The sequence below is a fragment of the Gorilla gorilla genome, chromosome 19 (genome assembly GCF_029281585.2).
Source record: "Gorilla gorilla gorilla isolate KB3781 chromosome 19, NHGRI_mGorGor1-v2.1_pri, whole genome shotgun sequence".
In the NCBI taxonomy this organism is placed as follows: Eukaryota; Metazoa; Chordata; class Mammalia; order Primates; family Hominidae; genus Gorilla; species Gorilla gorilla.
Window position 1 is genome coordinate 48,720,312 of NC_073243.2, and position 13,643 is coordinate 48,733,954.

General features: G+C 37.7%; 1 protein-coding gene across 1 annotated transcript in view; it reads right to left on the reverse strand.

Moving 5' to 3' along the window:
• The window catches only part of ZSWIM6 (zinc finger SWIM-type containing 6), a 211,161-nt gene that overhangs the window by 64,112 nt on the left and 133,406 nt on the right, over positions 1-13,643 (reverse strand). The window contains exon 2 of the mRNA XM_031003380.3: positions 9,050-9,406. Coding sequence (XP_030859240.1) covers positions 9,050-9,406 — 357 coding nt within the window. The remainder of the gene's footprint in view (positions 1-9,049; positions 9,407-13,643) is intronic.

Here is a 13,643-nt window from a genome sequence, read left to right on the forward strand (position 1 = left end):
CTCATGTATTTATACATTTGCTATTAGATATTCCCACCATTGGGCAGGAACCAGAATCTGAATGTATGTAAATTAAATGGTCCATTAAAATGTTTTAAAGCCTATCATGTTTTTACTGTTATTTATATTTATAATAGTAAATGCTATAATATTTACAACTGTATAATTAATCTTTGTGGGCATTTTATTACTGAAGCTTAATTCTTCAGGCCTTCAGGGAAAGTCAAATTATCTGTTGGAAAAAGAAGTAGAACAATTTGGTCTCTCATTCCCAGAGATGGATGTGTGAATTTGATTTACCTGCCTACCTTGGTAATGTAATGTCACAGGCAGAAAGCAAAGGAGAATTCATGGACATGAAGGACCACTATCTAAGTCTTTGGCGTCCCCTGTCTACTGCTTGATTTGGTTCAGATTTAGTTGTGATTTATCCCAACATCAAACTCGCTTGCCCCAGTAGTTCTCAAAAGTAAGGGCATATCAAAATGCCGAAAAAATATTGTAAAAAACAGATGCTGAGATACCACTTCAGACCCACTGAATCAGAATCTTTGCTGGGGATAAAAATGGTGGGAACGGTAGAATTCTGTTTGGAGAGAATGTTAAGCAGGGTGGCACATTCTAGATCTTAATAATTAAAAGTATTCATGATCCTGAGGCATCAGACAGACACCTCTCCAGTGTATCTAATAAAGCATATATACGCCATACCGAATGAGGTATCTGTCTCACACCATGGATACAGTTACTTATAGGTGTTAGATACCACCACATCATTATGCAGATTTTAAACTGGGCTATGAAGACACGTTTATAATTGGCTTATGCTGTGTCTGGTGCATGGAGCTATTCACAGCTTTGACTTCTAATTGAAGACTTAGCGCTTTATTTTATCTTACTTTGCTGGAAAACAAATTCAAAACAAGAGTGAAGGTCTTTTGTTTACAAAGTTAACATCTTCATCTTAACTGTGACCCAACTGCCACAGTAACACCGTTTTCCAAATAATGCTTTTAAATTTATATTTATGTAGCAGTGTCCCTTTTTGTTAAAATTGATTTCTCAAATTCAACCTATTCAGGCAGAATTTAGGCAGCAGATGTCTACACTGCAGAGGTGATTAATTCAGCCACTTTTGGGGACCTAGAGAAGGCCATCTCCTACAGTTTTAGTGTTTGCTGTTACAGCTAGGAAACATTAAGTCGGTGGCTTACAAAGGCCTTGGTCGACCTGTCTTACGGGCAAAATCCTGACATCAACCATTGGCACTGAGAGGGAAAAGGCAAGACAACAAACTTTAGCGACTCAGACTCAAAAAAATGTCTTTCTTTACAGTAGAGAGGAGAGAACTAGAAGACCTCTGAAAAATGATGTACACTCAATAAACACATTTTTTAGAAAAGATTTAAGTTTTATCCTGAATTAAAGTCTCCTTTCAAAGGGGTAACTAATGCCTTTATTTCAATTTACAATTTTGTTGTAGTTGAAACAGCCAGATCTTTAGTCACCTTCCATCCTCTATGGTCACTCCACATAATTCTACTGCCATAATATATTGTGGTGTCCTCTCCAGGAGCTGTCAAAGGACAAGCCATTTTCCTCACTGTGGAGGCTAATGACAGAGGAAAGTCTGATGTGCACCGGGTTCTGCTCCCCCAACAAACCACCTTCCTTTTAGCAAAATACCAAGGAAGTAAATAAGCAGCACTGCCATCAGCATATATCTCAGGGAACTCAAATAGACCTGTCAGGGTTTATGGCCCCTCCTCTATTATTTTCCTCTCTTCTGACTTTATTATTCATCTCATTATTTAATTTACTTCAGCAGTTCAATAGTATACGTATTCATGTACAGAAATAATCATGTATTTTATATGGAAAAAAGCAATAAAGTATTTGTACATTCTCCAATGCTCATTAAAAAATGCACAGTAAAAACACAGAGTGCTTTTCAGGTAAGTTATTTTCCATTACTTATCTAATAAATGTATTAATGATTGCTCAGTACACAAATATAAATATTTAAGTGCAAAGTTCTCAGGAAGTCTTACTATTACATAATCCAACTCTTCAGATTTATTAAAAGAGATCAACTATGTTTGCAGGCTTTAAGAATAGTTGGCTCCAATTATTTTTAAAAGACTTAAAAAAAAAAAAAAAAGCTGGTTCACAAATATTTTCCTTAAATATTTAACCGCTGCCCTTAAGGACTCCTATCAACTGCCACATCACAATGATGATGGTAATAGCAGCTCACTTTTATTCCTTGACCATCCTGACCTTATGAAATGGGCACTCTTCATTGTCCACATTTTACAACCAAGAAAACTGAGGCCTGAAGACATTCAGTTACTTGCCCCTGGTAACAAAGCTGGAAAGCAAAGGGCCAGTATTCTAATTTAGGCTGTCCAACTTCAAAGCCGGAACTCTTAAACACTCTGAAGAGCCTTACAGTGGGAGGTATGAGAAACGCCATTGTGGGGGAGATGGGAATAATAAGCTCTTCTAGTCAACCTGGAGAGATTGGAGGCCAGTTAAATGAGAGAGGGATGGGCGAGGAAACTGATCACAGCTGGCACCAATCTTTTTAAATTATGAGGGTTGGGATGGTGTCAGAGATGACCAAAGAGTGTGAGGGAAGGCAAGATGTGGAGGTGAAGAGAGGATGAAGGGTATTGGGCTAAAAGTAACCTGGCTGTTTTTGCATTCCCCAACAAATTCCTCATGGGCTAGAGATTTGTAATTCCTCCTAATTAAGAGACATAAGTTCAAAGACTACTTCTTTGGCACTACTTCTTTGGCACTAAAGTGAACGGTAAAAACTTTTCATATTAAGAAAAAAAAAAGGATCACCTGTACATGATCAGAGATTCTATCCATGTTTTTTTAAAACACTTTTTTTTTTTTTTTTGAGACAGAGTCTTGCTCTGTCACCCAGGCTGGAGTGCAGTGGTGCGATCTTGGCTCACTGCAGTCTCCGCCTCCCAAGTTCAAGTGATTCTCCTGCCTCAGCCTCCCAAGTAGTTGGGATTACAGGCACGCGCCACCATGCTTGACTAATTTTTGTATTTTTACTAGAGTCAGGGTTTCACCATGTTGGCCAGGCTGGTCTTGAACTCCTGACATCAAGTGATCCACTCACCTTGGCCTCCCAAAGTCCCAAGATTACAGGCATGAGCCACCAAGCCCAGCCTAAAACCATTCTTATGGAAACATCAAGTTTTACTTATAACTTAAGGGCAAAACTGGTAATTTTTGAAGGGAAGTTCAGCAGTACTTACAAAATTCAAAATGCATATATCATTTATTCTGGCATTTCTACTACTAAGAATCTATTATAGCTATACAAATTCACACACACACACACACACATGCACACACACATTCACACATAAAGATGGTCACAGCAACAGTGTATATACAGGGAAAAATGGAAACAACCTCCTCAAAGTCATTCAGTGAGTTAAAAGCTAAATATATCCATACTATGAAATATTGTACTACAATTAAAACAACTATATAATAACAGTACTAACATAAGATATTCATGATATATTAAGAGAAAAAAACTGAAGACCATTTTCTGAATTATTTATTTTAAAACTTCATATATATGTGTGCACATGTCTGCACATGTGTGTTCGTGAGGAAAAATGTCTCAGAATATGAACCATGCTGTCCACAGTGGCTGCCTTGTGAGAATAAGGGTGCTTTTGGAGACTAAGGGAGCTGTTGGGAATGGGGAAAAAATGAGGACTTGCCTTTTTAGATACTTCAATACTACTACATGAATTCTTCTTTTATAAATTTTATTTAAGTTTCACTCTACTGCACTTTAAGATAGTATAGTGAAAGCAACTTTATCTCCTACAGAATATATTTGCTAATTATATAGACCATCAGGAGACCATACCTTTGTTTTACCAACTGTCAACACCAGAATGTTCTATTATACAATAGAAAGGGTATGATAGTAATAATCAAATTACCTCCCTAGGATACCTGCAAAAACTGGTTGCTAAGGCAAACCCAATTACAATAAACACAACCATCCACAGGGAAATAAAAGGAAGGAAAATGTGACATGAGGCCTCCATCAGATGACTCCAGCTGTCACTCACTGGTAGATTTGGAACATAAAAGTGTACATGTCCTTAAAGAATAAATACCCAACTTCCTACTAAGAACAAAACAGAACGAACAATGACAGTCATACTTTTTGCTTAACAAATATGAGTGCTTATTACATCTTAAGTATTGTGCTTAGAGAAGCTATCAGGATACAGAGGCCACAGTTTCAGCCTGATGAAGCTCATAATCAAATGAAAATGAAGAGCTATGCAATGAAGATGGGACTGCTGAATAGATTTGCTTGTTTGTTTGCTAATATCTGAGATAGTCTGAATAGACTGATATACAAGGCGTCCAGGACACAAAGGCATTCAGAGGCAAGGTTAAGCAGGACAGGCAGACTTAAATGGAATTCTTGGTCTTGGTTGTGTAAGAACCATGCTCAAACAAATTGAAATGGAAAAACAACACATGAATGCACACCTGGGTGAAGCTACAGAAGGTACGCCTTTGCAGTACGGAGCCTAGGTTCCTTCTTTGCCTCTGTAGATAACCACCAGCAAAGACACAGAGCTGGAAGAGATCTTAGATGTCATATGCCAACCCTCATCCGATATGTGAATAAATGCCTTCTACATTTGGCTAGCTGAGATGGCATCTCTGGACACATGACAGGGAAGTGAGGGGTAAGTCTAGGCTACTTTCAGGATTAGTCCAGGTCCTGGGAGTAAAAGGGCCACTGAAATGATCCTTTCCTCTTTTCCTCTATTCTAGGTTGGCGTCAAGGCCACAGTTTCCCCTCAGACTGTCCCTCTTTGTGGTAGTCTACCCAGTACAGGCTAGCCCATAGGAAGATTAGTGTAAGAAAAGCCGTAGGAGAGAAAATAAAAGAGGAGGAAGTATGTGCCAGAAAGTCAGGGAAAGCAATCTGGCCTCCAATTATAGTATTATCCATCCCTTTACTGGCTTCTCTCTCCTTAACTGTGATGAGTACTTGTGGATACCCCAACATGAGGTAAGGTCAGTTATCTTTTTTATAATTACCCATTGTATGATTAAAATTATCCCAACACTGTTAGAGATGATTAAGAGCATTTTAAATATGAGAAAAAATGGGTCCCATTCAAGGTCACACAGGTAATATGTAGTGGAGACAATACTGGATTCTAGGCCTCTAGATTTCAAGTTCAGTGTTCTGTCCCTATACCACAGTTTATCAATCTACAATACGTCTCCTTTAATAGGAAGCATAAAGGACAGAAAAGACGAAGTTAATTAACTATGAGGGTGGGGTTAGTACTTGGAAATCCATAAGACTCTAGAAAAGTACTTAGCAAAGATACCAGCTTCTTTTTTAAGAACATGGAAGCTAGAAAGTTTTATTAGAATATAAAACCAAGAGCAAACAATTTTGCTTTAAAAATACAGAACTACAACTGGCAATCTCCTTGGTGGGCCATTAACATTAACTATCTTATAGCCTCTTTTAGCATGTAGTGGTTAATTTTATAATCTAATTAAAATTATGTGGAAAATTTTATGAAAACATATTGAAATGTTAAAAGGTCTACTGACAAGGACTGAACTATTATGATGACAAACTATATTCCAACAACCTTCACTAAATCTGTGACCTTGGATAAGTCATTAAACTCATTCTCTTTGATTTCTTTATCTACACACTATTGCAATTATAAATTACAAGAAAATTGCTCACAAGGAAATTGTGAAGAACAATGTGTGTGAAATAGGCTTGAAAAACTTTAATTCCCCAGGATAAAATCTTTAAAAAATAAAATATTGCAAAATAATAAGAAAAACAACTACTAAGAACAACTACTAGGATAAGTTCACAAGCAAAAGGGGAAAAACCTACTGTTATCAACATATTTTGTATTTACTCATAAATTATGTCTTTCTTCCAAAAAAGATTTGGATAAGCTAAATCTTGTCTTTATGATGCCAACTAATCACGTCTAAATCATATCTTAACCCTTTTATCTATGTGAGGTAAAAGTGATGCTTTTCCAAAGAGAAAAATTAAATCCTCCCAATATCCATGTTCAAGACTTTTGTCTCAAAGAAAAAGTGTATCCACAAAACCACACAAGAAAGTACTGCTTTAGAAACAGATTTCTTAAAAGAGAGTGCCTTACATACAGATCTTTATAGGCAGGTGGGATCATGTTGTCAAGTAACTGCAAAACATTTTTAATCCCACCACCCATTAAGTCATTAACAATTAAAATAAGACCCGCCAGGGAGCAGATTTCCCATTTCATCACTTAAGGTCACCGTGGCTTGCTTCCTACCTCTCTTCTTTTTTACCACTTGTCAAACTAGAATGGAAGGCAGGAAGGCAGCTCATGTAATTGGTCCATTTCCAGGCTGGGAGCAAATTTGATGATAAATTAAGTGAAGAGAAAGCTATCAGGATAAACTGCTCAAGTTTGCTGCTCTGGAGAAGCTGTTCCTACACACAAGTTACTAGGAAATCATATTGAGTCTAAAGGTAACCTGCAATCTATCCTTGATAGGCTTTCCTATTTTAGAAACTATGAAAGAACTACATCACGTGAACACATTCTCTCATCCAACTTTAGTTTACATTGTTTCATTGGTTCCATTATTTCAAAATAGATTGAAAAATCTTTCTGATAAGAAACTTTAGGGGCTACTATCCTTCAAAACAAGCAAGACAAATGCAGAACAAGCAACTGATTATTGATGGAGGCTTTCGGTTTTACTAAAACTCAAGAGAACAAAGTGACGCTAGCAGATTACATGACCTAAGGAAAAAAGGAGGGAAAAGAGAGAATGCATAAAAGTTTGAAGAAATGGTATATTCTGTTCTCTGCTTCCACTGAACAATTTAATAAGAAGCCACAAACAGAGAAATCTCTGGGATGACCATTAGCTGGCCCGAATTTTCACACGGCAGCAAGATTTGAGGCAGATGATATGATAGAGCAGAAGCCTACTTGAAAAAGTCCTTGAATACATGTGCTTTTGGAGGGCTGAAGGTACCTCTGTGGCAGCGTTGTTTACACTCCTGTTATTTAACATTGGCAGACTCTACCAAGTTAAACGCTTTACACACCTTATGATAGCTACTTTAGTAAAGCTGAGCCTGATATGGGGAGTACTAGAAGAAATACAACTATGTGGATTTCCTCTGACACAGAAACCACATTAAAAGTATCTCACAGCACCAGGAGACTTATAAAAGAATGTTCACAGCAGCTCCTTTCAAAACTAGGCCTATCAAAAGTGAACAAGGACAAATAAATAGCAGTATTCTCATACTCAGAAGACTCTAGAGCTGGGCTGTCCAATATGGCAACCACTAGCCACATGTGGCTACTGAGCACTTGCAGTGTGGCTACTAGTGTTTTGAGCTATGTTGTGAGGTGTGAAACAGTAACCAGATTTCACAGATTTAACATGAAAAAAAGTAAAATAACAACATTTTTCTTGAATATTTATGAATATTATGATATGTGTTGGATCGATATTTTAGATATATTGAGCTAAAGAAAACATACTACCAAAATTAATTTTACTTGTTTCTTTTCACTTCTTAAAATGTGGCTATTAAAATATTTAAAACTATGCATGTGGTTAATATTCTATTTCTATGGGAAGGGTCATGTTATATTTCTATTAGACAGTGCTTCTCCAGATGAATAAATTACAGGTATGTGAAAAAATAGGGGTAAATCTTAACATGATTCTGAGTGAAAGAAGTCAGGTAATACAAGAATCATACTGTATTATTCCATTTACACAAAGTTTAAAAACAGATAAAACTAAACCAATGTTTAATAATGTCAAAAACAACAAAACACAAACCGCCAAAGAAGTGATTACTATAAAACTAGGCAGTGGTTACCACGGGGAAGAGAAAGGAACTTGTGACTGAAAGGGGGTACTTGGAGCCCTCTCAAGTGATAAGAGCCATCTATTTCTTGGCCTGGGTGACAGTTCACTTTGTTAATCTGCACATTCACATTGTATGTACTTTTCTACATTTTTACATCTCATAATTTTTAAAGTTTACAAAAAAGGACCTCAAACTGCTTTTCTGAAAACATTTTTATTTGCTGTCAACTAACCACTGAAGAAAACTTAAAAGAATAGGGTTGAGAGACTAGTCCTAGATTTCAAATCAATATAAAGAAAGAAATGTAACAACATTAGGCCCAGAGCTGTTTAGTCAAAACTGCATTACTTTTTTCAACATATTTTTAAATATTTTTAAAATTATGTCCAAATGTTTTAAAAGCACAAGCAACCTATGTTTGGCAACATTATTTGTCCTATATTAATGTACTCTATGAAATAAGTGGTAAGTATATTTCTGAAAAGTTGCACCTATATATTCTTGTGAGTTGACATATTTGCACTGCATAAAATAAATACTCGATAAATGCGTTCACAAATAAATGAGAAAACATGTTCAATGTATAAAAGTTTTAAAAGAAACCTTTTTGTATTTTCTTATACAAAATATTCATATTCTAAATTCTCTCTAAACAAGCTATAATGTTTTTCCAAAAATAATTTATTTTCTTAATATGAGGCAACTGGTCAGAGACTTTCCTGCACTGGAAAATAAATTTTAAAAGAAAATGAAAAAATTCACAATATGCACAAGTCAGTGTATTGACAAGGGTGAATTAAGTAAGTGTTTTGCATAACTAATATCTAGTACTTGATGAAATGTGACAAATTTAAAGGAAGTATAAGAACCAAGCTTTAACATGTATGATTTTTCTGAGCACAAAAGCCTTGGCACCTAACACGAAACACTTCAAAAGAAATGTTTTAGAATACAAATGTAAAAATCTCTTTTGACCAACTAAGAGCAATGCTGATGATCTATTTCACATTTAATTCACTTTTATGCAGAAGAATTGAATTTATAAGTGAAAAAGGATCCAGAGAGGAAATTTAAAGAGTTAATGTCTATACTCACCATGAACTTGGTTGATTTCTGAATTTTGGGAAAGAATTTCATCTGCTAATTTTTGAGCAGTTGGCAAAACTTCTGTGTGGTGCACTGTGATCAAATACTGTACAAACTTTTGCAGTTGGTCTCTATTCATTTGAAAGAGAGTCTCTGAAATGGGAAGATGCAGTTTGACCTGATCTGGCTTGCGGATGCGGTATAAAGATAGTGCCACAACATGGGCACAATAAAATATGTCCTTGTTTCCACAGCTGCAGGTCACTGAGGTAATCTTGCAACGATCAAAGCTGATGGCCACGTTGCAAACAGTTTCTGGCTCCGATTGTATTGCAGGTTCTGTCACTGTGCCGCTCAAGTGGAAACCTTGAGGGTGAAAGAAAGAAAGGGAGGGTTTAGCTTCTGCATTCAGATGCTGTGAAATGCTCTAATTCTTTGAAATGTGTGGGACTTGACAGCAGCAAGAAAAAAATATGACAGCCTCTATATTCAAGTAAAAGCATTCAGGCCACTAACCACTACCACCACCCCCTTACAGGTAAAAAAAGAAAAATAAATAAATGGTATTCAACCGATATGCTGAAGTATTTTACACAGCCATATGAAAACATATATTGCCATACATCACCATCATACCTATAGGAAGTGGTTAGATCACGCACTAAGAGGCCATCATTACTCTGCTCTGAATCAGTGGTATACAATACAATAATCCCCTAGATCAGTGGGATCAGTGGTTTCTTCTTTTTTCTACTCCTTTTTTAAGCAGAGTCACCTAGCTCAGCTTTCTTCTCAAAAACAAACTAACTCTCCCCACCTTTATTCTAGGCAGCCACTAGCTGGCTCCAACCAACCAATACCGCAACTCTAAGGGAGTCCCTTTCACAAACTTTCATCAGATAAATTTTTAAATTTAACAGTCCTTTCTGCAATATGCATAATGTATACCCAAATACAGCAATGTCTATGAGCAGCAACTGCTTATAGAATTGCAAGGCCCACCAAATCTCATATACACTACCACCTAAATAACTCATAACGATGATTCTCTTCCATGTCACATACAGAGGAAAGCTATACAGATGTACAGTTATTACACACACACACACACACAGACACACACACAAACACACGGTACAAAGTTACCAAGGTGGAAAAAGCCTTAAAGGGCCTTATACCTTAAACTTAGACCCACACAGAAATCCTCTATGACAGTGGTCCCCATCCTTTTTCACACCAGGGGCCAGTTTTGTGGAAGACAATTAGATAATTTTCCATGGATGGGGGAAGGGGATGGTTTCGGGATGAAACTGTTCTACTGTTCCACCTCAGATCATCAGGCATTAGATTCTCATAAGGAGCATGCAACCTAGATCCCTCACATGCACAATTCCCAATAGGGTTTGTGCTCCTATGAGAATCTAATGCCACTGGTACTGGTCCACGGCCCAGGGTTGAGGGACCCTTGCTCTATGAGCTCCATGACCAATGGCCATTTTGCTGCCTATAATGGTCCACACATGAGGCACTCACCCTGCCCTGGGGCCAATCCCCCTTGGATAGCACTAGCTACAGCTTACTATCAACTGCAAACTGCCTTCCACCACCACTGCCCACCAGGCAGTCCTGACCAGCTTGGCCAGAGGACAACTCCTCCATGCTCTCTTTCCCTACATTGCATAGGAAGGCTATCCTAAATTGGGATGGGTGGTAAGGGGGAGCATCCATTCAGTTCCACCCTCTCTCTCTCTCTCAAAGCCATATTCAGTGGCCAAGGATAAGCCTGAAGGGAGTAAGAAGAATATAGTTTTGGGAACCTCCACGACTCAGACTGACCTCAGGATTTCAGGTACCTGACAGAAACTTGAATGCTACACAGTGAAGCCCTGGGCTCTCTCCCAGTCTTCCTCTATTGATGCTATTTTAATAAAATTCATCTAGCTGGCCACTGTTTCTTCCAGTTCCCCTTCATTCACAAAGAAAAGGATTGCTGCCATGTGGGGACTCTGGAACGGGTGGTGCACATGGAGCTGCAGACGTAAAACTCAAGAATGATGGCCAGACAATGGTAAGAGTTTACACACAGGACATCTGAACCCCACTTACTGTCTTCCCATGCACAGTCCACCCAGGCCAGAGAGTTGAAAGAAATGCTACTCCTAAGAAATCTTTCAGAGGTAATATAATTTCACCTTGATCATTCTTAGTCAGCAACATTTAGTAAAAGGAGAAAGGTGCTGCAATAATCTTTATCCAATGAAACAATGAAAAAAGAGCATTCCCTAAAAACAAGTCACTATTACTGCTTCACGATAAGAAATTTTGAGAACTGTCATATAATAATCTTTGGGTTTTTTTCACAAATATTCTCACTGTTTCAGAATGGATATTCCAGTCTCCTTTGTCTCTTTTAATCAACAACTTTTTCTGAAAAACCACAATTAAAGAAAGAGTACATAGTATATATTCTAAAATTTTTAAATATCTATGTTCCCATGAAGAAAAAGTCACATGAAAAAGTAAACACCCCAGCAAATCTCAAAAATGAAGAATAATGAGGGCAGTCTTGCTGTAATATATGCAGATGTACTATAAACCTACAATAATTAAAAACTCATGGGACAGCACAGATCAAGACAAAAAAATTACCAAGGGAGCATAAGAGAGAGTAGCTGGAAAGTTCCCAAGCACATTCTGTACATTTAGTTCAAGGCAAACTCTGTTTTCCACCTGTCATATATGTACTTGCACGGGGAAACCGGTTATCTTAATAGGAAAACAGTTATCCTAAACTGACCATTTAGAAAATCAGTCTCTTCCCACTTAACACTATCACATCTCTCTTCACCAACCAACTCAATGTCTTTGTCTCTCTGCAAAAGTGATATTGGAGATAACTTTTTCCCCATCCCCACACCTTGAAGATGGAGAACTATTCTAATCACAGGCAAAGCCAAGACAATTAAGGATCCAAGCGTTAAACCAGTTAGTATTTAAAGAGTCTACCAGGAGATAACAGATGCTTCAAAAAAGACTGATTTAACTATTGGCCAGGCGTGGTGGCTCATGCCTGTAATCCCAGCACTTTGGGAGGCCGAGGCAGGCGGATCACGAGGTCAGGAGATCGAGACCATCCTGGCTAACACGCTGAAACCCCGTCTCTACTAAAAATACAAAAAATCAGCCAGGCATGGGGGCAGGCGTTTGAAGTCCCAGCTACTCGGGGGGCTGAGGCAGAAGAATGGCGTGAACCCGGGAGGCGGAGCTTGCAGTGAGCCAAGATTGCGCCACTGCACCCCAGCCTGGGCGACAGAGCGAAACTCTGTCTAAAAAAAAAAAAAAAAAAAAAAAAAGGTGGGGGGGAGGCCTTATAAAAACTGGTGAAGCCCTCAAATGGTTTCTGCAAAAATGACCTGCTTTATTCACATGAGTTATACAGTACAAGTCAGAAAAGAAGAATATTGAATGTTGACATTATACAATTATGCAGAAGGGATCCCACATATTATACAGTTTTGTTACTTAAAATTTACCATTCTTGTAAAGTTTTTTAAAAAGCAAACTATAAAATATTGTGACCTCCAAAACAATTTAAATCCAAGAGAAATGTGAAGGCACAAATAAACATATACATGTCTTACAGCATAACACTCATTATTCTGAGATCATCAAAGATTACGGTGTTTTATGAATGTTCATTTTCCAAGTAATTCTAGATTATCTTTCAAATGCCCAAAAAATTTCAACCATTTTTGACAGAAATATTTCTAAATGTCACAAATTCTAATCTGCCCCCCTAATCAGGAGACCATTTAGGGTGTTACTGAATGAGGAAGAACTCTAACAGATAACTGCAGATGGCAGTATTTTTAAAGTTGGCTCTTTTTGTTACCTTTCTTCACCATCAGCTACCAGGATGACTCCTCTCCTATACTGCTAACTTTCTTTATAGAAACTTCTTTTCCTCAGTTAATGCCATCTCTAATTTGACTAGCTTTGTGGCAGCTATTTAATGCTCTGAGGCCTATTCGTTTTGTTTTGTTTGGCGGGCGGGGGCTGGGGGTTCCCCTTACCTTTAGGTGAGCATGCTAAAGTAGAGAAGTTTTACCTTAAATACAGAAAACTGTACATATACACATAAAGGGCAGCTGGTATATTACTTTATAAGATTATGCAATACATTGACTCAGTCAATATGCAGGAATTCAACCAAGCCTACTTCAGCCTTGTATAGTGGTGTATTTTGGCCTCTCCAATTTGAGAAACCTTCTTTGAAATTCTACCAACTCATTCTCTGTGGATCCTAAATCATACCTGAGAACCCACAGGACAAACAAGGACACTGTTCCTCCCTCAATAATCCCAAGAAGGCTGTAAGACATCCCCCTGCTGGTCATACCTCTTAGGTTTTGTTTCAAGACAAAATAATGTTCCTGAGAATTGATTTTGCCTTTCTGGAGTTTTGACAAACTATGACGACCAGCTGTTTTAGGGCTGCAAATGCAGAATCTTCCTCTAGGATAGTTAGCTGTTCTATATAACAGAATTGAGCATACAAAAAGGGACAATCCTGCGCTCTGTGGAAAAACACGGATAATTAACT